This window comes from Myotis lucifugus, unplaced genomic scaffold, assembly GCF_000147115.1.
Source record: "Myotis lucifugus unplaced genomic scaffold, Myoluc2.0 scaffold_83, whole genome shotgun sequence".
Classification (NCBI taxonomy): Eukaryota; Metazoa; Chordata; class Mammalia; order Chiroptera; family Vespertilionidae; genus Myotis; species Myotis lucifugus.
In genome coordinates, this window is record NW_005871131.1 from 1,313,874 (window position 1) to 1,340,032 (window position 26,159).

Here is a 26,159-nt window from a genome sequence, read left to right on the forward strand (position 1 = left end):
CGCGCAGCCCGAGGCGGGAATGCTGTCTGCACCTGGCTCACTGCACGCACGTGTGCGCGGGGTTGGCGCCGCGCCGCTGCGGCGCGTGCTCTGGCCGCGAAGGGTCTGGAGCCGCTGGAACCCGCCCATCCCTGTGAATCCCGCAGGCCAGGGCTCTTCCAAGTTCCCCACCCGGGGAGGGGGCGGCGGGGCCGGGGTGGCGCTGTGGGAGGCGGAGCCCGGAGGGGTGGCCAGGGCGCCTTATAAGAGCGCTATAGGAACCTGGCGAGGACCGCGCGGTGGGGGGCGGTGGCCCTGCGATGTCGCTGGTGTTGCTGAGTTTGGCTGCGCTGTGCCAGGGTGCCCAGCCCCCGGAGCCGGTAAGCTCCCCTTCGCGCCCCTTTCCCACATTTCCATCCCTTGAGCCCGGCCAGCTCGAGCATTGTTAAGGTGTTTGCGGAGGGCCTTCTGGAGAGGGCAAGTGTTCCAATTATCTATAGGAACGTAAGCACAGGTGACCCAAAGCGTTTCATTTGGATATACCAATACAAACGTCAGAGGGTACTTACTATTAATTAATATGGCCGAGCTTAACCAAAAACTAAGGAGAGAGAGAGAGAGACAGGAGATAAACAATGCAAGAAATCACACAGGTTTATTTACCAGAGAGCTGATGGGTTTCAGTCCTTGGCAGGCCACCCGGAGACACTCGCCGACAGAGGAGACACACGGAGGTCGTCAAAAATACGCTGCAGCAATGAGCTCGGTCTCTTGACTCGAAGAGAGGCGCCTCTGGCAGTTTGGGCTCAGGCAGAGCAAGAATGGCAGTTTCACAGTTCGGCAGTTTCCAGGGGGGATGAGAGCGTCCTGTCTGTGGAGGGCAGACAAGCGTCTGAACCTCAGCAGATTTGCTCTCCTTAAATCCTTGAAGCTGGGCGTCTTCAGTGTCTCATATCGGGTGCCATACACGGGTGCTGCCCTGTTATCTAGGTGTACACTCAGGCAGGAAAGTTGTGACCATGTTCACAGCTTATTAATCATACATACATCTTAATTTTGGAGTTGTTTACAAGTTTTGGTCTAAGAATAAAATGGGGTCTACTTATGCTAACTTATGCTAATACAAAGTGAGTTTACTTTATGCTAACTAAACTTATTACTATAACAGGCTTCTTCAGTGTCTCTTGCCAGTGTGCTCCGGTGGCCTTCTGGGCTTGTCAGGATGCACACGCAGGGGGTTGCAAGTTTCTTATCAGGAGTTAACATGCTGGGAGTTATTGGTCAGGAGTTAGCTTGCAGGGCATTACAAGTTACTTATCAGGGTCTCACACACACACACACACAAGTTAAGTTTCACTTCTAAGTAAAGTTTAAAATTCACTCTAATAAAAAAAATGAAATTTGATTATACTATCTTATACTAACTAAACTTATTACTGTAACATTCCACCCGGTGGTTCCCGCTGATACAATATCAAGGGAACCATAAGAGCTATTTTTTAGTTTTACAGCAGAGTTTAAGTATCCTAAAAAACATTACAAGCAAAAATAGGGCTGCTAACACAAAGCAAATTTGTTTAAGCAAAGTCCACAAATTAGTTATTGATGCAAGTCCATGTTGAATCCACGAGATGGGGTTGATGAGTTTCCAGTCTGGATTGCAGGGTACAGTTCTCCAAAGTGAAAGCAGGGTGTCACCTAGTTGACCGTTGGTGTGGAGTTTATTGATGTCTGCACGAACTGCGATCGATCCAGCGTTGGGTACGTAGGCAAGATGTCGTAGTTGATCGTTGGAAGTTTGTAAGGAAGTCAGGGTCTGCTTAACTAGAGGTTCTAGGGCAGTAAGCTTAGATATAGAAGTATTTAAAGTATTTGGGGCAGTATAATGTTTTGTTTGTAAAGAAGGAATAAGTGGAAGAGAGGGTGTCCAATAAAGGGAAGTATCTGTGTCATAGGTGGAATAATGGATAATGTCATTAATAGTAACATTCATAGCATTAACGAGAAGTTTACAAGAATTAGGTAAAGAAGCATGTATATTAGTTGAAGTGGTGTGGTCATAATAGGAGAAATTAGAAAAGCAAATCACAAAGGTGTGTCTACCAATATTATGAAGTATTGGAGTTTTAGTATGAGGCATTAGAGTCATAGGAAAGGTGTCTACTGAGAGCTTTTCCATAGCAATATATATATTAGAAGAAAAAGAAATGAGAGAAGATTTCTGAAAAAAGTATGGTTCTACAAACAAAAGATCTCCTGAAGGAATGGCATATTCACCATCACTTATTAAGATGGGAATATTAATAGTAGGGTAAGCTACTAAGTTTTCACCTCCAACAGCAGATAAGATTGAAAGTTGACAATCATCAAAATTGCATCCAATAGGTTTAGAAAAGTCAACAGAGGCTGTAGCATCATTCCACAATGAATTGTATCCATGTCCTAGAGTCATAAGGTCTAAAAGGTCTTTTTGTGCTTGAGTCAATGAGTTTTGAATTTCTTGGCATTGTGTTCTCAATTGATAATTTTGGAAACGATAGTTCAAATCTTGCAAATCATAATGTAATTTTTGGATATGTTTATCAGTTTCTTTTGCTGTTTCTTTCAACAATCTAAGCTGTTGTTGAGTCTGTGCTGCCAGAGTGTATGCGGAATCAAAAGATTGTGAGATTAATTTGAGAAATTTTCGTTCACTTTCTGACTGATGATGTATATAATTTTGTAAGTCTGAGCCTAATTTATTAATTTTGATAGAGTTTGCTATGGATATAGATAAAGAGACTGACGCCAGTGCAAATGAGGCTGCGTCTAATTGTAATAATTTTCTAGATTTAGAACGAAATTGTTGTGGAAATGGAGTGTTTGTAACCTGTATTGGTGGTTGAACAGAGTTGCAACGAGGTAAAATAGTAGAAGCAAGAAAATCATTAGGTGAAAAATGTATTGTTGTTCTTTGGATTTGTGGTTGAAAAATCAATCTAATTGGGTTATTAATTCGTGTAATAACTGCAGGCGGTGTTTGCAGGATAGGTTTGGGTTTAAGAATTCCATAAGAAAATATAGGTTGGTAATGTACAGTTCTAAGACAGTGTGTAGCATTAAAGCATCCCCTATAAATGGTGCATGGTTGCAAAGGATTTTGTAAGTAGCACTGTTGTTTAATGTTTGGAGCATAATACATGTCAGTATATGGTAAAAGACTATGATTAGTAATTGGTGAATGATGGTGTAAAAATAATTTTTTCCATCCTCCATCCATATAGGAGAGGATATATGACTGAAATCCTGTGTTGAATGTTCCAGCTATTCTTTGGGTTTTAGCAGGATTAATTTTAGCACCAAAGGTCAAGAACCAAGAAGAAGGTTTTGCACCATAAGAAATGTCATATGTAAGATTAATTAAGGGGTCATGAATGGTGCTGCATACATTATAGTGAGTATGATGTAAAGGAAAAGGCATAGGTCTAATTGCTGTCTCAGGATATAAGTATGTTTTGTGGGAAGTATGTGTAGATATGTTATGTAAATTAGTTGAAGAAGAAAAAGTGTAATCCAGAGTAAATTTTCTGTAGGTTGTAATGGGAAAAGGACCATATGAATAAGGGTGTGTGAGGAAAGCTGGTTTTTTGTTTTCTGGAGAATGTTTAGGAATAATTGCATATGGGAGAAGTGGATTAACAATAAAATTGTTATTACAGTCAATTGTGTAGCTAGTAGTATTTTTTGGAAAGAGAAACAGAGGAAATTGGAAGAAATTGTATTGTTGAAAAGAATAGGTGTAAAACATAGAAACATTACCTAAGGCTTGTGGTGTCTGTTCCTCTGTAATAATAATCTTGGTTGTGGAAAGCCAATCCTGAATTGAGTCGTTAAGTATGGAAGATAGACGTGAACAGTTATATTTAGGTACAGGAGTTAATATGGGTGAGCAAGTACATATGTGTGTGGGGTTTGCACAAAATAATTTATTGTCTTTAGGTATTTCATTCCAATTGTTATGAATTGTGCCTGGATAATGTGGTGTGTTGACATCCATATTCCAAAATCCTAGAAAGATGGGCATTTTAAGCTTGTAAGCAAGTGATGAAGTTTGTTCGCTAGTATGTCTTTGTAATAGATTAACCAGAGGAGCATGTAATTTATTATTGGGGTCAACACAATATAGAGCTTTAGTGATGTTAGTGTAATAAGAAGTAAAATTAGTTCCATTAGTGTTAACCTCAAGACTATTATTGGATATTCCAGCTGGAAAGCATATTTTAAATATGGGTCCAAAAGCTGGACTGGACCATAGTTTCTCCATTTTATCATCAATATCAAATGTAACGGGGCTAATAAGATCAGTAACAATTTGTGGTATGTGTCTGAAAGGCCAATAATTATTGTCTTTTTGTAAGAATTCCTCAGGGTTAATTGCCTCAGAAAAAGGTGTAAACATAATTGGTGCAAAGGTTGATGTAGAAAAATGACAAGGAATTCCTATACAAAAATTACCAAAAGATGGAAAATTTGGAAATCCTGTAAGAAAATATTGGTAATATGTAATGCCATTTTCTTGAACTATATGTGTCATATTAAAATTTTCTGTGGGATTGAATCCTTCAGGTAAGATAGGGTTATTGGTAGGTGGGGAAAAGAAAGGTTTTCTATTAAAAGGTGCCTGTGTTGTTGGAGTTGTTGGTATTGTAGGTGTTGTAGGTGTTGTGGTAACATCATAATATTCATCCTTAGTATCCTGATAATACTCATAATCCTCAAAGTCAGAGCCTAATTCTCCAGTATACCAAAAATGCATTAAATGTTCTTGAAATGGTACAATATTGATTAAGGCTTTTTGTATGCAGGAATTATTTTCTGCATTATAATAAGGATCTATGCTTTGCACTATTTGAACTATCTGTGAATTTAATTTGATGAAAGTATCATTAGAAATATGGTAGCTATTGGTTTTTGGGTCTAAATCAATTGATTCAATAATGGATACAGATCTCGTTGTAAGAGAATCCTGAAACCATTGTTGAGTTATACAATCTTTCAGAGAAGTAGAAGCATGTGTTTTCATAGAGTTTTGAGCAAAATTGAGTGCCATTAGGTCACAAGCAGTTTGTTGATAGTAAGCAGGGCATAATTGATAGGTAGAGTAGTAGTGAATAGAAGTGTTAAAATCAAATTCACCAATAGTGAGAGAGAAAAATGAGTTATTTCCTAAAAGAGTTACAGGATGATGAAAAACATAATGAGGAATACCGTGTGTAAGGTTAAAGTTGGAGTGAGGTAAAGCAATGGGTGATTTAATAGTATTTGGCTTGGGAGTAGAAGTAGTAGCAGTAGAATTAGCAATAGTGGTAGAAGAGGTAGCATCATAGGCTTGAGGTATAGGGTAAGTTATTAATGCCAAGAAGAAAATTCGTCTGGACCATAGTCTGATTCCATCATATGGGCCCATCTCTCCCTATCTTCTAATTCTCTTTGGGAGATAGCAGAGGTAAAATTCCAAAGGGGTGTATGAGATGGCGCTGACAAATTGCCTATGGAAAGGACATTTAGGAGTTGATCAGGGGTAGTTAGAGGGGGAAGGGAGGTAGGATTTCTATGTGTAGAGTATAAAGCAAGTTCTGCTATAGTTATGTAGTCTCTAAGCAATGCCAAGAGATGAGGTCCTGTCTCTCCAGGTAGATATTCTATTAATACTTGTAAATCATCTAGAACTGCAAGAATAGTTTCTGTAACACCTCCTGAAAATACATATTGGTATATTCCTGTATATTGATTCAATGGGTCATGCTCAAATCTATGATACCAAGATGGATTACAGATATCAGGATAAAAGCGTCTGTAACCTGGTCTTTGAGGATATTGTACAGGATATAAGGGGGTAGATGTATTTAGTGGTGGGATTTCATTGTCAGGTGGTGGAGTGGGCAAAGGGGGTATATCAGGGGAGTTGGGTGGGTTGGGGGGGGTTTTCTGCATTGGTCAAGGGTTCAACTACAGCAATTTTTACTTCCCGCAGAAAGTTGTCTATGTCTTGCTCCCACTGTTCCATTTTAGTCCTGTAGGGGCACAGACAGTATAATTGTATAAAAGAGACATAGGATCCTGAAGCTGTGTAAGTATGTTCTGAGCAAGGCCATGATGAGCAGTTGAAGAATTTGTATTATTATGTGTAGGTATAGGCTTTCTCCATTTACACCATGTAAGGGATAGAGTTGTCCAAGCTATTAATATTAATAATAGCATGATCAGAAAAAGCATTGTCCAACGGATTATTTTTATGCACATTTTGTTCTAAATAAGTGACCAAGATAAGAAGAATCTTGATGATGAAAGCTGATGGTATTAGTGTATAGAAGAGTATACACTTCTAACTGAGGGGTTGTGTATTTTGAATCTTGACTTGTTGCAAGTGGCCTTTGTTATTAACAGTCCAATATAAGGAAGAGCCACTTTGTGCAAGAATTTCCTGTGGGGATAAAGAATTATCTTTAGGATTTTTAGCCAATATTTTGTAGGGTATCTGTCTGTGGGCAATATCAGGTGGTGTAAATTGATATTCTTTTATATTTAGAATATGGGGGTTGTATAATTGTTCTAGTGGTGAGAGTCTGCCTTGTCTTGGTCTGCAGTTCAACAAAAGACATGATCTATTCAAAAGTTCCTGCAATGAGTTAAATTTAGAATCTGTTAAAATAGTTTGCATTTTGTGTTTAAGAAGGCCATTATGCCTTTCAATAGTGCCAGCTGCAGTAGGGTTATATGATAAGTGAAAATTCCAATCAATATCAAATTCAGCTGCTAATTTTTGTACAAGTGTTGCAGTGAAATGTGTGCCTTGATCAGATTCGATAGTCTGTGGTGGTCCGTAATGCATCATCCAATTTTGGAGTGCTTTTAAGGTGGTTTTAGCATCAGGATGTGATGATGCAGTTGCTGATAATATGCCTGTATTTACATCAACTATGGTACATGCATATTTCTGTGGGAAAGGTACAGTCAGAGGTCCAATAAAATCTATTTGTAACAATTGATTTGGAATTAGTGGTTTTGACATTCTAGGTGGTTGCATAGCCCTAAACATTTGTGTGCTTTTACAAGTTCTACATGAATTGATAGCTGACTTAACATCCCTAACTGGAGCTTTTATGTTCCTTTTCAAGAACCAATGGAGCATGGCTGACTGGCCTGGATGTCCTAGTGTCTCATGAATTTTTTGCAGAAATGAGATGGGTAATGGCATGTCTATGGGTGGAGGGTCTATAACATATTTATCGCCCTTCTTTTTAATTTTAATTGTTGGGAGAGGTGGTAAGGAGTAACTGTCATTATCTTCCTTCTTTAATGATAGAGTTATAGCTAGTGATTTGGTCTTATCTAAAATGGTGAGTTCATCTTGTGGTGATAGCCCTTTGGCTAATTGATCAGCAATTTTATTAAACAATGTTGTTGGTGAAGTATCTGTAGCATGAGCATTAACATGAGTAACATATATTTTTATTTTTTTGGATAACTCATAAATCTTATTCCAGTATTCTTTTGACCATATATCTCTACCGTTAATTTGCCAATCAGATTCCTTCCATTTTCCTGACCATAAAATAAGACCATTGCAGACAGCCCAAGAGTCTGTGTAAATATACACTTTAGATTTAAGTTTATCAACTGAGTCTTTGATAGCTAAGTATGCTGCAATAAGTTCTGCATGTTGAGCAGATTTGGACTCACCGTTAGCTGTCAGAGCTTGACGTGTCGCGGGGTTGAAAGCTGCTGCTTGCCAGCTGTGGCGGTCACCAGATACGGAGGCTGATCCGTCTGTAAACCAGGCATTTTTTATGGCAGGGGAATATTTCGGACCCTGCACCCCTATAGGCTTTGGTATAGGGACAAACTTGTTTGCACAGGTAGGTGGCTCTACCTCAAGTTTGTTAACCTCCTCGGTGAGGAGGGCCGGTCCTCCAGTGCCGCTAGTGCTACGCGTGTTTATGTACCACTTCCACGCAAGCACTTTTTCTTCAATTTGGCTACCTGCCAATTCTTCCGCCGACATGTTCAACCATGCCTTTAAGGGCAAGGTGCTTCTAACAGTAATGGGTTGTAGTCCAGTAAGGGGCTCAGTATGCAATAATGCAGCGTACAATGTCCAAATTAGTTTCTCAAAATATGAATATTTAAAATGAGAGTATGGAAATTTCTTGGACCAAAAGCCAACTGGAATTAACTTATGGTCAGAGGGACCTTTTTTGTATAATCCCCAATTGCCATGATCAGAAATAAATGTGATGTCTAAGACAATTTTATCTCCTGGATTAATATGTTGTAGTGTGGAAAATAAATGTATATATTGTTTTAATTGTTGAAAGGCCTGTTCTTGTTCTTCCTGCCAAGTGAAATCAACTGCTTTTCTAGTTACCTTATAAATAGGTTTAGCTACATCTGCTAGATAAGGTATATGTTGTTTCCAAAACATAAAAAGTCCCATTAGTTGTTGTGCTTCTTTTTTATTAGTGGGGCTTTTAAGTGAATCTATTTTATTGATGACTTTATTAGGGATAGATCTACCTACAGAGTTCCAATTAATACCTAAGAATGTTGCAGAGGTGTCTGGCTGTTGTATTTTATCAGGATTTATTGTCCAACCTTGGCTTTGCAAATGGGCCACCAGAGACTGTAAATCTTGTGTAAGCACATTAATATCATCATGGTATAGAATGACATCATCAATATATTGTAAGATTTTGGAAGAATAAGCTTTGGAAGAATATATGATGCTAATAAGGTGTGTGCAATTACTGGTGAGTTTTTATATCCTTGTGGTAGCCTTTTAAATTGATACTGTTTGCCTTGCCAGGAAAATGTGGTGTATTGTCTAGAATTTTCATGTAAGGGAACTGCAAAGAACATATCAGAAAGATCAATAGTAGCCATAAATTTGGGTGAATCTCCCTGAATTAAATTAATAATTTCTGCAGCATTTGGAAGAATACCTGGGACTGTTGGTGAGACTTTGTTTAAATTTCTATAGTCCACCGTAATACGGTATGTGCCATTAGGTTTTTTAACTGGCCATATAGGACTATTATAAATATGAGATCTGCCTAATTCAATAATGTCCTCTTTTAACAATTTTTCAATTGCAGTGGTTACATCAGCATGGCCCCCTTTAAGAGGGTATTGAGGAGTGAAAGATGGTTGAGTAGGTGTAGGTAATATAATTGGTGGTATATTAATTGCAGTGAGATTAGAAAAGAATTTTGTTGCAGATAGAGATTTGGTATAGGAATTATAAACTAAAGGAATGAGATCCATACCAATAAGGTTTGGAACATTGGGTGCAACATATAATACTGCAGAGAGTTGTCTATCTCTATATAGTATAGTGCAAGAAACTGGTTTGGCAGTAATTGAGTGTCCAGTAACTCCCTCTATAGTTACATTATTGGAGTTATCTGTAATATGATGATGGTTAGAAGATAAAGAAATTTGAGAGCCTGTGTCAAGCAAGAATGTAGTAGGGATTATTTTTCCAGAAGAAATTTTAACATTCAAGGTAATATATGGTCTGTTATCATATTTTTTGTAGAAAATGTCTTTTAAAGTGAGGGTAGGGAGTTTAAAATTAACTTTTAATTGCGTCTCCGGCCCCCGCTCCATTGTGTGAAATGTGGTCGGGGGCCCTGGGAGTTTCCCTGGCCAATTTGAGAAGGATTGTTTTGGGGTTTTCTGAAGGGATTGTTTTGTGTGTAAGTAAGGTTAGGAGTTCTGTCATATTCTCTTTTGAAAGGGTTATTACTGTATTTCCTTTGAACAGGATTTTGGGGTGGGCCTCTTTTGAAAAAAGGATTATTATTCTTCCAATAGGGTTTTTGTTGTTTTAAGTATGTCTTATTTGGTTTCATCTGCCTATTGGTTTGTGGGTACATATTTTGAGTTCCTCTAATATTATAATTTGGTTGCCTTCCTGTAAAAAATGAGTATGAATTTTTGTTGTCAAGTTCTGAAGGCTTTGCCTGAAAAGTATACTTTTTGTCAGAAATTAAGTCCTCATGAAGAATAAGCTTTTGCTTAATCTCTTCTGGAGTAGAGGCTCCAGCTAATAAATTTTGCATTTGTATTTTATAGCCCTCTGGGGCATTTCTAATTAGGCATCTAATAATACCATCTACGTTCTTACAATTCCAAGGATTGTCTACATCCTCATAGATGCCATTTAATAATGTAAGTTTTCTTAATTGGTGTTGTAATTGGCCTAAATTGTGCCATTGCTTGGAAAATTGAGAAGATGAAAAATCAATATGTGGGAAGGCCCTTTTCCAAGCTTTTGAAATCCAGTGCCACAAAGATGCAACTGCATTTCTTCCTTGTCTTTCAATATCATTAGTTAATTGCTGTTTTAGTTTGGGTAATTCTATTGCATCAATTACTTGTGTTAGTTCATCAGCACTAAGTAGGGTAGTGTTTCCTCCCTTTTCAAAAATTTGGATTAGCCAATCAACATCTGATTTGTCTCCTTTAATTAGTAATGATCTTAAGTCAGACAATTCCTGTCTAGTAAATGTTGTAAATTCAACTGTTTCTCCTTCAACTTCCTCTGTATCTTTCTTTAGAATCTTTTTTCTAACTACGGCCGGCTGAGCAGAATATTTAGATATAACTTTTCTAGCTAGAGTTTTTCCTAAATCATTATCTTCCTGCAGGTTATGTATGGTATGTAATAAAATAGGAACTATTTCTTCAGGTTTTGCCCTTTCCACGACTGGTATTAAGGTGGTAGGGTCATTTGTGACATCCTTAGGTAGCCTAGGGGTGTGTTTTAATTTACATTTAGTTTTCAAAGAATCCTCTAGGGTGCGCCATTTACTTTCTGCTGGAATATTAGCTAGAGGATTAGATTGTGTATTAAATTTCCTCCAAAAATATTTTAATTTTTCCATTCTAGATTTTAATAGCCTTGAAGGCAGTCCGGACAAATATTTATTCTTGGGCCAAATCTACCAAAGGGATAGATGAAACAGTGGGAAGGTTCCCTTTGAATTACAGAAATGTTAGTATCACACAGAAAAGAATGAGCCCTTTTAATAGTCTTAAGAATTTGTGCTAGCACTTTAAAACAGAAGTATTTAACAATAGTTTTTAATTTTTGCTCTGCCATATATATAACATTAATATAATATTCATATATTATTCTGTGTGATCAATTTAGGAGAAATTCTCTGCTGAGAGTACTTCAGTCCTGTTTATGCCACAGGTGTGTTTTCCTACGTAAGCAACCGGTTGGTATAATCCGCCAACTCGGACCCCTCGATCAGAGTTCCCCAGATCGAAACTTGTTTTCAAGTGCCTTCCTCGGAGCTGCCTCCACAGCTCACTCCTCCTACGTAAACAGCCGGTTGGTATAATCCGCCAACTCGGACCCTTGTGAGGCAGGTAACCTGCTAGGACCCTCAGGCATTCACCAGTCGGGAGTCAGGCACCCCTGGAGTGCTCACAAGGTGGACGGCTTACGTTTTAAAGTAGGCAAGGAGTTTTCCCGGACTAACACTGATACAAGTTCTGTCTGGTTTACTTCCAATTTTGGGTGGACGGTTTAAGCTTTAAAGTAGGCAAAAACACTTACTTCAGAGTCTCAGCTGGAGTTCCCACTTTCTCAGTGCCAAATTATAGTCTCGCTGTGCTCGAGAAAATTTTGTTTAGATTTTTTTTTTTTTTGGTACTTCACCCCCTTAGAAAAATCAATTTTAATTACACGTGCCGACTACGCCAAATGTTCCAATTATCTATAGGAACGTAAGCACAGGTGACCCAAAGCGTTTCATTTGGATATACCAATACAAACATCAGAGGGTACTTACTATTAATTAATATGGCCGAGCTTAACCAAAAACTAAGGAGAGAGAGAGAGAGACAGGAGATAATGCAAGAAATCACACAGGTTTATTTACCAGAGAGCTGATGGGTTTCAGTCCTTGGCAGGCCACCCGGAGACACTCGCCGACAGAGGAGACACACGGAGGTCGTCAAAAATACGCTGCAGCAATGAGCTCGGTCTCTTGACTCAAAGAGAGGCGCCTCTGGCAGTTTGGGCTCAGGCAGAGCAAGAATGGCAGTTTCACAGTTCGGCAGTTTCCAGGGGGGAGGAGAGCGTCCTGTCTGTGGAGGGCAGACAAGCGTCTGAACCTCAGCAGATTTGCTCTCCTTAAATCCTTGAAGCTGGGCGTCTTCAGTGTCTCATATCGGGTGCCATACACGGGTGCTGCCCTGTTATCTAGGTGTACACTCAGGCAGGAAAGTTGTGACCATGTTCACAGCTTATTAATCATACATACATCTTAATTTTGGAGTTGTTTACAAGTTTTGGTACATACATCTTAATTTTGGAGTTGTTTACAAGTTTTGGTCTAAGAATAAAATGGGGTCTACTTATGCTAACTTATGCTAATACAAAGTGAGTTTACTTTATGCTAACTAAACTTATTACTATAACAGGCTTCTTCAGTGTCTCTTGCCAGTGTGCTCCGGTGGCCTTCTGGGCTTGTCAGGATGCACACGCAGGGGGTTGCAAGTTTCTTATCAGGAGTTAACATGCTGGGAGTTATTGGTCAGGAGTTAGCTTGCAGGGCATTACAAGTTACTTATCAGGGTCTCACACACACACACACACACAAGTTAAGTTTCACTTCTAAGTAAAGTTTAAAATTCACTCTAATAAAAAAAATGAAATTTGATTATACTATCTTATACTAACTAAACTTATTACTGTAACAGCAAGTCTGCACCCTGGGGTACCCAAACTTGTTCTGCTCAGGCACCGGGCTTCCTGCTGCTTGGCCAGACAGACCGAGGCTCAAATGCCACCCTTTACTCTTAATCCAGTCATTTATGCTCATTGAACCTCCGTGTCCTCTATAAAACAAAGGGTAACACCTAACTCACCAGAATCTAGTGAGGAATATGAGGGCCTGCAGCAAAGAGCACAGCACACAGTAGGTGCTCAGCACTGTTACTGCTTGGGCTCTTGAGGCCCGCCTACCTTTGGGGGTGCAGGATCTGCTTCTCTATTACCACTCGCTTTTGTCATGTTGATTCAGGCTGTGTTGGGGTGCCTGGTCCCTGGAGCTGGTAAGCGCTGTCCTCTCCTGCATGAGTTTCCTTTCTTCCCCAGTGCCTTGAACAGCTGAGGGAATGTTCTGCATCACTAAAGAGGAAAAAGCTCATTCACAAAGAGTGTTTGAAATTATATCCCTGCCTTTTCAGCACAGCATGTCACATAAAAGCAAGTAGTTATGGAAAGACAAACCCACTCGGGCACCCTGATGTCTTCAGCTGCTGTCCTTGCCACCACACCTGTCTCCGTTAGGCACCCCCTTGGCCTTTTCCACTACAGGAAGAACTCATTGCCTTTGTGGTGGTTGCTATTAGGCCAACAGTTTGCTCTCTAACATACAGATCTGTTGCTTTGCTTCTTCCTACAACTTGTCCCACCAGCCTTTTGGTGACTGATTTGTTTTTGAATTTGTCTGACATTATCCCTTGGAGTTCAGCTTCAAAAGACAAAGGTGAGGGACTGACAATTGCACCTAAACCCAGATTACCCAAACCATCAAAAGTCTTGCCTTCTGTCTGACACGGTGTTTGGAAATGTTGAGGTGAGAGAAATCAGCTCCCAGAGCTGGTGGACCTATGGCATTGAGTCTTGTCACTAGTACTTGTTGCTGCCTAAAAGATTCAGTATTTTATTCCAAAACCAAACTACTAATTGTATTTTCTTATTACAAAAATTTAAAAAATGCCCTAGCCGGTTTTGCTCAGTGGTTAGAATGTTGGCCTGTGGACTGAAGGGTCCCAGGTTTAATTCTGGTCAAGGGCACAAGTCCAGGTTGTGGGCTCGCTCCCCAGGGGGTGCTGATCAATGATTCTCTCTCATCATTGATGTTTCTATCTTTCTCTCTCTCCCTCTCCCTTCCTCTCTGAAATCACATATATAATCTTTTTAAAATGAGCAGTTAACTCCAAGAGGATCAGGTACTGGCCTTCTTGGGCACCGATGATACATATTTATTTATTTTTTTAAGTTGTTTTAAAAAGATAACATGATGAGCTCACAGTTGCTTTATGACTTTGTCAATAACACAGATGATTCCATCCTTTTATATTAGAAGAAGAATATTTTCAAGAACTTGGGGAAGGTACCATGAACTGCATTCATGGCTTTCTTCTGTTCATCTTCTTAGCGTAGCCAGTTCTTAACCTGGGAAAATAAAAAGATATGATACGCTAGCTGGCCCTGAAAACCCATGGTTCAATGTTAGAGTGTGAAGCGGTCTTCGTGATGGTCCAGAGCAGCCGTGGGCAAACTACGGCCCGCGGGCCGGATCCGGCCCGTTTGAAATGAATAAAACTAAAAAAAGACCGTACCCTTTTATGTAATGATGTTTACTTTGAATTTATATTAGTTCACACAAACACTCCATCCAGGCTTTAGTTCCGGCCCTCCGGTCCAGTTTAAGAACCCATTGTGGCCCTCGAGTCAAAAAGTTTGCCCACCCCTGGTCCAGAGCCATCCCTCCGGTCTTTAAGTGAGGCGGTAAGCAGGCTTCAGGACCTAGTATACGGATGGCTGACCCATGGTCCAGCATAGCCCACATGGGGCAGCTTAGTCTCCCCAAACTGGGAAGGGGAGCCAGCCCAGCTTTTCTTCTTTGAGCACTCAGCACTTGTATTTGCATTTAAGAAAAAAGGATGGTGTTTTGACTAATTTGGCTGTGGTTTGCTGGTATTCAGCATGACACTTGGTTTCTTTCTTGCAGATGATTCAGTGTGGCTCTGAGAATGGTAGGTGACTGGGGAATGGGTATTTGGGGCTTTACATTGAAATTGAAAACACAGTTGGACTTCTATGGGGCCCGAATCCAGGCAGTGGGTCATCGGAGGCCAGGCTTAGGGTGAACTATTGCTTTGTTAGCTGAAGCACATGCAGCCTCTCTCAGAGCTCCCAGTGTTTCAGATGGGCGGGGGTGGGGGGGGGAAGTAGCGGGGAGGTGGCGCATCTCGGCCAGAAAGACAGCAAGAGGGGACAGGCAGGCCAGGAATGGCTGTGCAAGGTAGAAAGTGAGGTCTGCCACTCCTGGGAGGGAGAGCAAGTGCTGTGGGAGGGCGGTCACTTACACTTAGAAACAGGAAGTGAGTATTTTAGAGAAGGAGTGTTTGAGAGTGTAGCATTTGAAGACTGGGTGGATTTCTGTCCAAGAAATGTGGATGAAGAGGGTGAGCTGGGGGAGAGATGGTACCAGCAAAGACTAGAAAGTGGGAAGTGTGTGGGCCAGCTGAATGGAGTCCAGGCTGAGGCATGGGGAAGACAAGACTGATTCTAATAAACATGTCAAATACACTAAATACATACACACACAGACACACAGAGGCACCTAGAGTGGTCCCAAGTGGTCTGTAGGTTGGAGCCAGGAGGTTGTCAGTTAACACTGAAAAATTTCAGGCTGCTTCAGCAGGGAGAAGCGATGGACTGTGAATGAGGGTTGGATCAGGGAGAGTCACTTAGAGGAGATGGCGTTGAATTGGGCAAGGGAGGGGTGTGTCATGGGCAGTCTCACCTCCTCCCAGGACCTTCTCCAGAGTGGCTGGTCAGTCACACTCTGACCCCAGGAGACTTGAGGGACCTTCGAGTGGAACCTGTTGTAACGAAAAGCTCTTCAATTTTGATGAACATAAGCTGGATACTCCGAGCAGATGGTAAGTTTGCATCAATCAAAGTTAAGGTAGAAATGTGCAGATTATGTGATCCTTTCATTTTAATCCTATACATATACCCAGAAAAATATATACATACATGCACCCAAAACTACATACTAGAATGTTCATAGTAGCAGTATTCATAACAGCCAAAAGATGGAAATGCCTGACTAGAATTGTAATCACAGATTGGAATCCAATAGAGCAATGAGCACGAACAAGCTGTGACAATACACAATGTGGATGAATCTCACAAATCCAAGAAGCCAGATTCAAAAGCGTTTCTACATTCATATCCGCATACATGCCTATGGTCGTGTGTACCATATGATTCCATAAATAAAAATGCTAAACAAACAAAACTAAGGCAACCAGTTAGGAGTCAGGATAGTGGTTATGATGGGGTGGGAGTGACTGAAAGGAAGCAGGGGGGACTCTCCTGGGGAGTTTCCGACCTGGGTACTGGCTACCTGAGTGTGAACGCTCATTAGGTGGAGGGAGCCCTTCTGATCTGTGTGCTTCTCGGTGTGTAATGTCACACCTGAAGGAAGAAGACAAGTTGAGGACAGAGATGAATCCCCCAAGTTTAGGAAAAGTACCTCTTGGGTGGTGAGCATACAATATACAGCTGATGTATTACAGAATTGTACACTTGAAACCTAAATCATTTTATTAACAAATGTCACCCCAATGAATTCAACGAAAATTTAAGAGGGGAAAAAGGAAAAGCACTGGCTTAGATGATGTTCCCACTTCTCAGTAGCTTGTGAAAGTCCTGGCAGCCCCCCAAGGCAGCTTGTGATGAGCCAATTCCGGGGCCCTAAAGTCCACATCTGTGGTTTCCACCCTAAATTCAGTTAAATTCCATTTGGTCAGGAATCTGGGAGTGCCAGGCACAGAGAGGTGAGTCAGCTACGGACAGGGGCACAGGGACAGTGCTCGGAATCCCAGAAGGAGCTGTGAGTCGATGGGGGCAGGGAAGAGAGGAGAGGGCCCTGGTGAGGTCACTTTAAATTAGATGTTGCAATAACACGATTGGCCCCATACTTAGCAGAGTGAGCTCTTGTATCTGTCAGCTGTTGTTACAGATATAAGTTCGGCCTTGAGGGAGCAAGCCCTGGACAGGCAGATAGAAGAAAAGAGCACTCCAGGAAGAAGACTCAGCATGAATGAAAGTGCAGTCAGAGCAGGCATGGTTTGGTGATGACATTCTGGAAGGTTCTTACTTCTGAGAAGACTCAGAATATGCAAAGCTAGAGTCACCTTTGCAGGTGTCCTGTGAAATTCAGGCTTAGCTGTGATGAGGAGAACATTTGGGCTTTGGAATCTGAATCCATATTCTACCCAATGAGCTTTGTGAGCTTAGGCAAATCTCCCTGAAATTCCCTAAACGTCATACACCCCATCAGTGAGCTGAGGACAACAATGGTGTTTACCTTTTAGGTCTGTTGTATGAAATGAGATGAGGCATGTACACTCTTAGCAGCAAGCCGGCCACATAATGGGTGCAAAATAACCAGCTGCTCTCGTCTCTCTCATTAGCCAGCATCCGCTTTCTGAAGGCCACCAAGATCTGTGTGTCAGGCAAAAGCAACGTCCAGTCCTACAGCTGCGTGAGGTGCAATTACACAGAGGCCTTCCAGACTCAGACCAGACCCTCTGGCGGCAAAGTAAGCCCTTGGAGAAACTTGTCCTTAAAACTAGGAAGGCCCTTTGCTAGGGGATATGGATGGAATGCTGCACACACAGGCTGGTGAGCACCTGCAACTTCCAGCCTGGAGCACGCTGTCTGGGTTCAAAGCCCGTTTTTGTGTGCCTTGGGAAAGTCAGCACCTCTCAGCCTCAGTTTCCCCATCAGCAAAGTGAGGGAGAGTGAACTTAATATTTTGGTTCTAAAATTTTACACTTTTCTGCTTCTGTGAGTTACACTGACAAATTGTGTGGGAACCATTCCCTAGGTCAGGGGTGGGGAACCTTTTTTCTGCCAAGAGCCATTTGGGTATTTACATTATTCACAGGCCATATAAAATTACCAAGTTAAAACTTAGCCTGCTGTATTTGGTCAAACATTTAATTAACCCCCAATGCCTTGGCAGGGCCAGATTTCGAGGGCCTTATACGGCCCGCGGCCGGACATTCCCCCCTCCTGCTCTAAGTAGACATCGGCTAGAGACCTAAGTTTCAGCAGTAGGCTAAGGAATGAAACTATGAATGAAAAGGCCACACAAAGGTACTATGTTCCTGCATTGCCATGTTTCAGAAATTTAGGGGTCCTTCCTTTGCCTTTCAGTGGACGTTTTCCTACATTGGTTTCTCTGTGGAGCTGAACACACAATATTTCATTGGGGCCCATAACATCCCCAATGCAAATATGAATGATGACAGCCCCTCATTGTCTGTGAATTTCACCTCACCAGGTAAACTTCCTCCATCTTCTGTTATTCTGTCTTGCTGGGAGGCTTGCTTTGGGGATGTGGCTTGGTATAGGGAGGTCAGGGTACCCTGGACAAGACGTTTGGCCTTACCAAGTCTTGTACTATGGACACCACAGTAACTGCACCTCACAGAGTAGAGGAAGTAAAATTTGGGAAAAGCCCATTTCCGTGTGTCAGGCACTATGCTGAGCACTTGAATGCATCATGTCACATAAGCCTCCAATAATCCTGAGGATGGGATAGCAGCTTTACAGGTGAAGACATTTCTCCAGTAACTTGGCCTGGGTCACACACACAGTAAAAGAGAAGCTGACATTCAAACTCTGGTCCTTGTTGGTCCATGCACTTTAGCCACTCTTTGTCACTGATGCAAAACGTTTGTTCCAGCCCTGACCAGTGTGGCTCAGTTGGTTGGAGCATCATCCCATATATCAAAAGGTCGTAGGTTCAATTCCCAGCCAGAATGTGTGTGGGAGGCAACTGATCAATGTTTCTTGCTCACATCAATCTCTCTCTCTCTCTCTCTCTCTCTCTCTCTCTAATTCTAAAATTTTTTTTAAAAAAGGGTAGATTGATATATTTGAAAATAACAAAAAGTTTGTTCCAGTCTTGGCTTCCTAGCATGCTGTGTTGTTTGAGAGCATAGTGCAGGGTCTCTGAGGATGTACAGCCAGTAGGTGTGTCCCTGAACTGTTGGTGAAGGCAGGTGGCACTGTGTTGAACGTTGGGTTCTTTCCCCTGCTTTACATCATTCCATCAGTCCCAGGGTCACACCTGCAATGTCACACACAGGGCTAGGGTTAGGATGAGACAGGATCATGGGTGAAGGTGCCAGCATGGTGTCTGGCTGCAGCAGTTCCCACAGCACCCCTATCTGGAATGGGTCACCTGTTTTGTACCCCACTCCTGCTCTGTCTCAGGTGAATTTCCAAATGGGCAATTTCCAATCGTTGTTTTTTTGAGACTGTGGTCCAGGGTTTTCTTGGTGCTACACCTTACTACATAGCAGTTTCCAGCTTTCTTGATGAGAACAAACCTCATCTTAAACAATATAAATGTGTTTGTGTTGGAATGATTTTAAATTTATAGAAAAGTTGAAAAGATAGTTTGAAGAGTTTCCATATACCCTTTAATGTTTCCCTTATCATTAACATCTCACATTACCATGGGACATAGGTCACAACTAATAAACCAACGTTTGTACATTTCTATTAACTAAGCTCCAGACTTTATTTGGATTTTGCCTGCTTTTCCATGAATGTCCTCTTGCTCTCCTCTGGTCTGTGACAGCTTCTTAGTCTTTGTTCCTCATGGCCTTAACAGTCTTGAGGAGTGCTGGTCAGGCGTCCGTATAATGTCCCCCATCTGAGTATACTTCAGGGGTGAGGCACCCTTCTCATGGCACCCCATCAGGGGTAGGTGGCATCCACACATCATTGGTAGTGTTCACCTTTATCACTTGGTTAAGTGGCACCTGCCAGTCTTCTCCATGTAAATCCACTGTTTCCCCTTCCCAAGTCTAGTTTTGGGAAACAAGTCACTAAGTCTCCCCCACTTGGGATGGGAGTGTGTTATAGATTAAGCTCCACCACCTGGTAGGGGCAGTATTTACACAAGTTACCCAACCTCATTTTAAAGGCTGGTTTGAATCTTCTCGGGGGATCATAGATCCTGTTGTGATAACGGCTGCATTTAAGTTAGACTCTGGTTATCATTTCACGGGTAGATAATCTTCTGTTCAACAGTAAAATGTTCGTGTCCCACTTAAATCTGCTATCTTACCTCACATCTTGAATGTTCTGGCAATTCGTATGGGGTGTGGTGAGCATATATGTGTGTGTACTTGTTGGCAAGGGGGTGGAACACAGATACCTTTTCTAAAATGTAAAAAGTTTCATTCAAATTTCCAGGCTGCCTAGACCATCTAATGAAATACAAAACCCAGTGCATCCAGGCAGGTAAGTGAATACAGCACTTGCTTTTGTTATTTGAAGGAACTCGTAACTTGAGCCAACAAGCTCAGCCCATCTTCCATGAGAAACGGAGGCGAGGGCAGGGGACTATGTATCCAAGCTGCTCAGGCAGTGAAGGCTGACCCGCCAGGGCTTTGCCCACTGAATCCCGCAGCCAGTGTGTCCAGGGAAGGGCAGACCCGAGTGGGTTTATGTAGTAAGCAAGTCACAGAACCATGCCACACCCTGGTGGCTGAACCACATTTTAGCTCTAACCACATATGGTGGTGCTGATCGAAGGCCCTTCCTGATTGGAGAGGAGTCTGTAAGCCCTTCCACTTGCTCGGGCACCTGTATCTCTGACCTGTGGCCGTGGGGCCCTGGGAACCTTCTATGTGGATTAGCAAACATTCCTGGTACGAGTACTAGCTTAAGCAGTGACCTGAAAGCATGTTCTCAACCTGTGTCCTCACACGGGTCACCTCTTACATGCGAGGCCACTAGAACCTGTCCCTACCCTTTCAATTTTGAAATCAGCCCCTTCAGGACAAACAGTCCCAAGTGTCCAATTTCCAAAGATTGCAGGACTTGTTTAAATTTCTGGGTAATGTAGTGTGAGGATGCTCAAGAGGCTAGTGGTATTTAGCAGAATTGGTCCCTATCTTTTAGGCACCCCCATCCCACAAGGCATCCCTGTGTACCCTGTCAGGCTGAGCGGCACGTGGTCTCCTTGTTAGCAGATGTAGAGGACATTGGGGGTGTGAAGAGGTCTGAGGACCTTCAGCCAGTCCTGGAGCTGCTCCTAAAGACAGCCTGTGCCTGGGCCGGAAGTGGTCTCCTAGATGGGGAAACAATGCATGCTATTATACATCACCTTCCTGGAAATTAACCTCGTGCTGATTTGCAAGTCACATGAGTGAAACAACTATTTTCTTCCCATAGAGTAGACCTGAAAACTTGTATTTGTTTTTGTCAAGCCCTTTTTGGGGACTTAAATGAGGGAAGAGTTTGCAGCTTCATCCATGTGATTCTCTCTCCACTGATAGGAAGTCTGTGGGATCCAAACATCACAGCTTGTAAGAAGGATGAGAAGACGGTAGAAGTGAATTTTACAACCAGTCCCCTTGGAAACAAATACATGGCTATTATCCAAAATAAAAATCTGATTGGGTCTTTGGTTTTGGAGGTACTCTCTCCCTTCCTTTCCTTACCACCACCCCATCCTCAACCCCAGCTTTCCTTACCTTGCTGAAGAGCAATGTGGACACTCTAGGATTCCTTTCTTTTGAGAGACCCCAGGCAGGACTGTTTCCTGTCCAAATGTGGTGGGTGTTTCTTATTGATTCAATAGAGAAAAACAAGTCCCTGGTGCTTCCCTGGAAATGTCCCTGTGAGCCTAAGATGCAACCAAGGTAGAGGGTCCGACGCAGGAAATGAATCCGTGTTCACAGAGTCTGATGCACGGAAGGAGTTTGGGAAGAGTGGTTTCTTCACTGGCCGTCTTTGATCTACTCACTCACATGGCACATCGTTCTTGATTTTGTCTCCCTTCTCTGCACCAGAGCAAACTAACTCACGTGTCGGTCATGGTTCCAGTGACCGAGGAGAGTGAAGGTGCTGTGGTCCAGGTAAAGTTCAGTGATGACTCTGGGAGGGGAAGACTGTTTCTCCTCTGTTATTGGCTTTTGATGAGTCCTTTCAAAGTTGTAGTAGTGAGTTCGCATCCTGTGCATTTCTGCAGCTGTCTCACATCAAGTGATGTTAATGGGAAATCCTTGGCTGGTTTAGGGGTGGGGAGGTCAGGAGGCTGACCTTACAGTTATGGCCCCTTTTGCTTTTATTAGTGGCTGTTGACTTTCCAAAGGATTTTTGTTTTCATTTTCTGTCACAAAGTCTATGAGTAATTCTGAGACAAGAGTACCATTTATTTTCCCTAGCCTGTTTTAACTGCAAAATGAAGTAACAATGTGAAATGCCAAGACTTGGGTTCCTGATTAATGTACGAGCTTTGGAGGGCAACTGCCTGTCCTTACAGGCCTCAGTTTACTCAGGTGGAGGGGAGGAAGTTGGACGAGTAGATGCTCTCCTGTCCCATTCAAATCTGAGTTTATGATGTGGGGCTGTGGAGGGTCTCAGTGGAGCACAGCCACACCCAAGATAGGAGGAGCTTTTGCTTCCCATTCCATGGAACATAAAGGCAGTGCCCTGCCCTGCCAGAGGGAGCAGACGCCTGTCCGCACCCTTTTCCAGGGAACCAGACTTTCCTAGTCCCTTTCTTTCATGAAGTGGAAATTAATAGGAGCCCTGCTGCCGCTTGTTTGAGGAACTATTTGTGTATATATGGGATGTGACCTAACCCACATAGATATGGAAAGTAACATGTTAGCAACATGTACAAAGTTCAGGTTCAGACCCCAGGCGACTTAGAAGGTGCTTCAGTCTTCGGTCACTGGTTTGGAATTTAGGGCTTTGTCACTGAAGTGTGACCAAGGGGAAAATGTCGTATTACAAGGGGTCGGGGAGTGGGGACAGGGTTGAAACCAGAAAAAAAGGGGAGCGAAGTTTTGGTAGAAGTGGGAATCGTGCTGAGATTCTGCTCTGACACATGGTGGTACTTTCTGAGCCTCTCCTTTCCCCTCAGTTGACTCCGTATTTCCGCACCTGTGGCAACGACTGCATCCGTCGCAAAGGAACCGTTGTACTTTGTCCACAAACAGATACGTCCTTCCCTTTGGATAACAGTAAGTGCCCAGTCACTGTCACCGGATGATCAAAGAGGTTCAGGACATGAGGGCCACTGTCACCCCCCCATCAATATGACAGGATGTACATGGGGATGGGACAGAGTCCCTGCCTGTGGATGCTAAACTAGCGGGCAGGGAAAGATGTCAGAGCTGCCCAGAGCCTGCAGTTGGAATAAGAATGAAGGCTTTATTTATAAAATCACCCCAAGTCTTTTATGAAGCAGGATATATACAAGAAGGGGGAAAATAAACAGTGCAAAATGGATGTTCAGAGCCACAAGGATTTGCTGAAAAAAAGTCAAGAGCGTAACAGGACTGAGTGAATGAGAGAACATGCACTTCCCTACATTTATCTTATTAGTCCCAGTGGCCCAGGCCTCGCTGTGGCTGTAACTTGATGGTGTCACATGGCCAACATTTGGATAACAAATTCGGAATACTGGCACCAGAAGACACGCCTCATTGGAACGGAGAGCAGCATGTTCTGGAAAAGGTGCCTCCGGATTTAGAGATGTTAGTGCTTCCATTTACAGATGGACAAATAAGATGTTCTGGAACTAGCCCAAGAATGGAGTCAACACTTGGAAGGTGTTCTTGAAATGCAGCCAAATCAACTGAAGACAACCCAGGTGTTGAACAGTCCTGAATGTGTGGCCGCAGTGACTGTGGGTTCCTGAGCACATCTGTGTGCCTGAGCTTACCTGGTCCTTGGCATTCTGTGAGGGGTGGCAATATCCCCCACATATCCAAGTCTTACAATACAGCCTTTAAAAATGCCATCTCTGTTTACCAGATATTAAGTATCTGTGCCCAGAATAACATTAATTTGTCAAAGAACAACAAAAAAAAAAAGAATGTGAACTCTGGTTACCACGGTGTAAACACGGAGTGGAAAGCCAAAGTGATTTGAGAGGACTGTTCTCCGCCTCCTCCCATATCCCTCTTGAGAACTGAGTGAAAGATGTGGACACTGTAGGAAAACATACCATTCTGCAGACAGAGATCTAGTGGCCCTTGGTTTTAAAGGGGTCTAAACTTTTGCAAAGTATAGAGTAATAATCTTAGTTTCCAAACATGAGGTCATTTGGTTTGGTTTTGTTTCTGCAGGCAGAAGCATGCTCAGTGGCTGGCTGCCTCTCCTCCTCCTGGCCTCACTGGCAGCCATGGGGATGCTGGTGGCTGGGACCTGTCTCATGTGGAGGCATGGTAAGGGCAATAATGCTGTGCTTTCAAGAAACCTGGGTGAAGAAATAACACTTTGAATGTTTTTAAAGGAGATTCCTCTAGAGGCCATCCCATTTTGGCACTGAACAGGAGTCAGATAGCATTTACTTAATGCCTAGAGCTCTCCTAAAAAGACTGACATAACGACTGGGTCACATCTGCTGAGCTAAAGCAGGGATCGAATCTCCAAACCTGTGGCTATCATCTGTTTTATTTTTACTATTGAGGCATGGACAGGTACTGAAAAGGGCAAAGATAGCTAATAAGGAATGGCACTGTACCTGTGGTAGGTCCTCTCTGCTAGTTCCTATCCTATATAATGAAAGGGAAACATCCAAATTAACCATCCCTCCGCTACGCTCAAGCCACACCCGCAAAGCCACACCTACCAGCCAATCAGGAGCGAGTATGCAAATTAACCCAACTAAGATGGCGACGGCCATGGAGCTGGAGCGAGCAGGAGTCTTGGGTTGCCCCCGGCGATGGAGGAAGCCAAGCCCTCAGCTCCACTCAAGGCTACAAAGTTTCAATTATAGAAGATAAATAAATCCCAGAAAAAAGAAAAAAAGGAGAGGCTGGGAGTTTGGGTTGCTGGGGGGTGTGGCCAGCCTGAAAACGGCCATCAGCCCCTCACCCAGGATGGCCAGGCACCCCAGCGGGACCCCCACCCTGATCCGGGACACCCTTCAGGGCACACCAGCCGGGCCCCACCTGTTCACCAGGCCTTTATCCTATATAATAAAAGGGTAATATGCAGCCGAAACCGGTTTGGCTCAGTGGATAGAGCGTCGGCCTGCGGACTGAAGGGTCCCGGGTTCGATTCCGGTCAAGGGCATGTACCTGGGTTGCAGGCACATCCCCAGTAGGAGATGTGCAGGAGGCAGCTGATCGATGTTTCTCTCTCATCGATGTTTCTAACTCTCTATCTCTGTCCCTTCCTCTCTGTAAAAAAAAAAAAAAGTAATATGCAAATTGACCCTAACAGCAGAACGACTGGGAATGACTGGTCACTATGACACACACTGACCACCAGGGGCAGACGCTTAATGCAGGAGCTGCCCCCTGGTGGTCAGTGCACTCCCACAGGGGGAGCTGTGCTCAGCCACAAGCCAGGCTGACGGCTGCCAGCACAGTGGTGGTGGCGGGAGACTCTTCCGCTTCCTCAGCAGCGCTAAGGATGTCCGACTGCAGCTTAGGCCTGCTCCCTGCTGGCAAGTGGACATCCCCCGAGGGCTCCTGGGCTGCCAGAGGGATGTCTGACTGCCAGCTTAGGCCCGATCCCCCCGGGGAGTGGGCCTAAGCCAGCAGGTGGACATCCCCCGAGGAGTCCCAGACTGCAAGAGGGCACAGGCCGGGCTGAGGGGACCACCCCCCCCCCCCCCCCCCCCCCCCCCCGTTCCCTGTTCGCCATTGGGCGATTGGAGCCTGCTGGCCAGGGAAAGGGACCGAGAGGTGGTCAGTTCATCTCATAGTGACTGGTCGGGCGGTCATCCGAGCGTTCTCCCATTAGAGTCAATTTGCATATTACCCTTTTATTATATAGGATTCCACTCTTATTCACCCCTTAACTGTCCCTACATTTGTCTTTGCCCCAGTCCCACCTCCAGTTCTTGACGGTGAGATAGTGGAAGCAAGTGCAAGAGACTGGCAGGAATCAGGCACTGCCCAACCCTCCCAGGTCTCAGAGCCCCCAGGCTGTGCTCACTGACTGGCTCCCCTTTCAGCAGACAATGCCTTCTCTTCTGCTCAGGCTTCCCTAAGGCCTGGACCACCGGTGGTGACAGCTGTCTGCTTCAGACTGCTCACAGGTTAAGGTCAACTGATCACACTGAACACAAAGAACTCCAAATGTTTTCACTGGTTCTTCAGGTAAAGGGAATTGTTAGCAGTAATTGTAGCAGTTAGCCTGCTTATCTGTACAACACATGCTAACAACTCTATACCCAAGTCATTCCTATTGGCCGTATCAAAGAAACAAAATTCCCTTTTCTGCTCTTGTTCTGTTTTGGTCAGATGACGACTGTTTTCTTTTCCTTGCCCTAGAGCATGCTGGGTAACAAAAGCCAGCCAGCCCAGCCTTAAACCTT

General features: G+C 43.2%; 2 protein-coding genes and 1 long non-coding RNA gene across 6 annotated transcripts in view; 1 reads left to right on the plus strand and 2 right to left on the minus strand.

The window, feature by feature from the left end:
• Window positions 1–783, minus strand: part of CHDH (choline dehydrogenase) — a 35,389-nt gene extending 34,606 nt beyond the window's left edge. For both annotated transcript variants that reach the window (XM_023755691.1, XM_023755688.1), the window contains exon 1: window positions 643–783. The gene's annotated coding sequence lies outside the window, so the exon portion shown is untranslated. The remainder of the gene's footprint in view (window positions 1–642) is intronic.
• IL17RB (interleukin 17 receptor B) lies at window positions 223–24,335 on the plus strand. 3 transcript variants are annotated; one of them, XM_006090898.3, is made up of 10 exons: window positions 223–359; window positions 14,781–14,805; window positions 15,589–15,717; window positions 17,260–17,387; window positions 18,008–18,134; window positions 20,063–20,110; window positions 21,151–21,290; window positions 21,667–21,732; window positions 22,746–22,845; window positions 23,956–24,334. In XM_006090898.3, exons 1-10 carry the CDS (start codon window positions 300–302, stop codon window positions 24,108–24,110), a joined length of 978 nt encoding a protein of 325 aa, XP_006090960.1. In that variant the 5' UTR covers window positions 223–299; the 3' UTR covers window positions 24,111–24,334. The 3 variants fall into 3 exon arrangements, with proteins under 3 accessions (XP_006090960.1, XP_023611467.1, XP_023611466.1); XM_023755699.1 differs by lacking the exon at window positions 223–359 and adding an exon at window positions 1,693–1,740; XM_023755698.1 differs by lacking the exon at window positions 223–359 and adding an exon at window positions 10,162–10,191 and having other exon boundaries at window positions 23,956–24,335.
• LOC106697561 lies at window positions 12,383–21,085 on the minus strand. The gene is made up of 4 exons (XR_001348686.2): window positions 20,806–21,085; window positions 15,579–15,657; window positions 14,077–14,221; window positions 12,383–13,168 (listed from the first exon to the last, which is right to left on the minus strand). It is a non-coding gene; the product is annotated as an uncharacterized LOC106697561 (long non-coding RNA).
• Window positions 24,336–26,159: the final 1,824 nt, after the last annotated feature.

Excerpts from the sequence above, each read along its gene's own strand:
- IL17RB (XM_006090898.3), top strand. The coding sequence starts at position 300 with ATGTCGCTGGTGTTGCTGAGTTTGGCTGCGCTGTGCCAGGGTGCCCAG. Across the intron at positions 21,291-21,666 it reads TTGGGTCTTTGGTTTTGGAG|AGCAAACTAACTCACGTGTC; the intron begins GTACTCTCTCCC and ends TCTCTGCACCAG. Across the intron at positions 22,846-23,955 it reads GTCCTTCCCTTTGGATAACA|GCAGAAGCATGCTCAGTGGC; the intron begins GTAAGTGCCCAG and ends TTGTTTCTGCAG.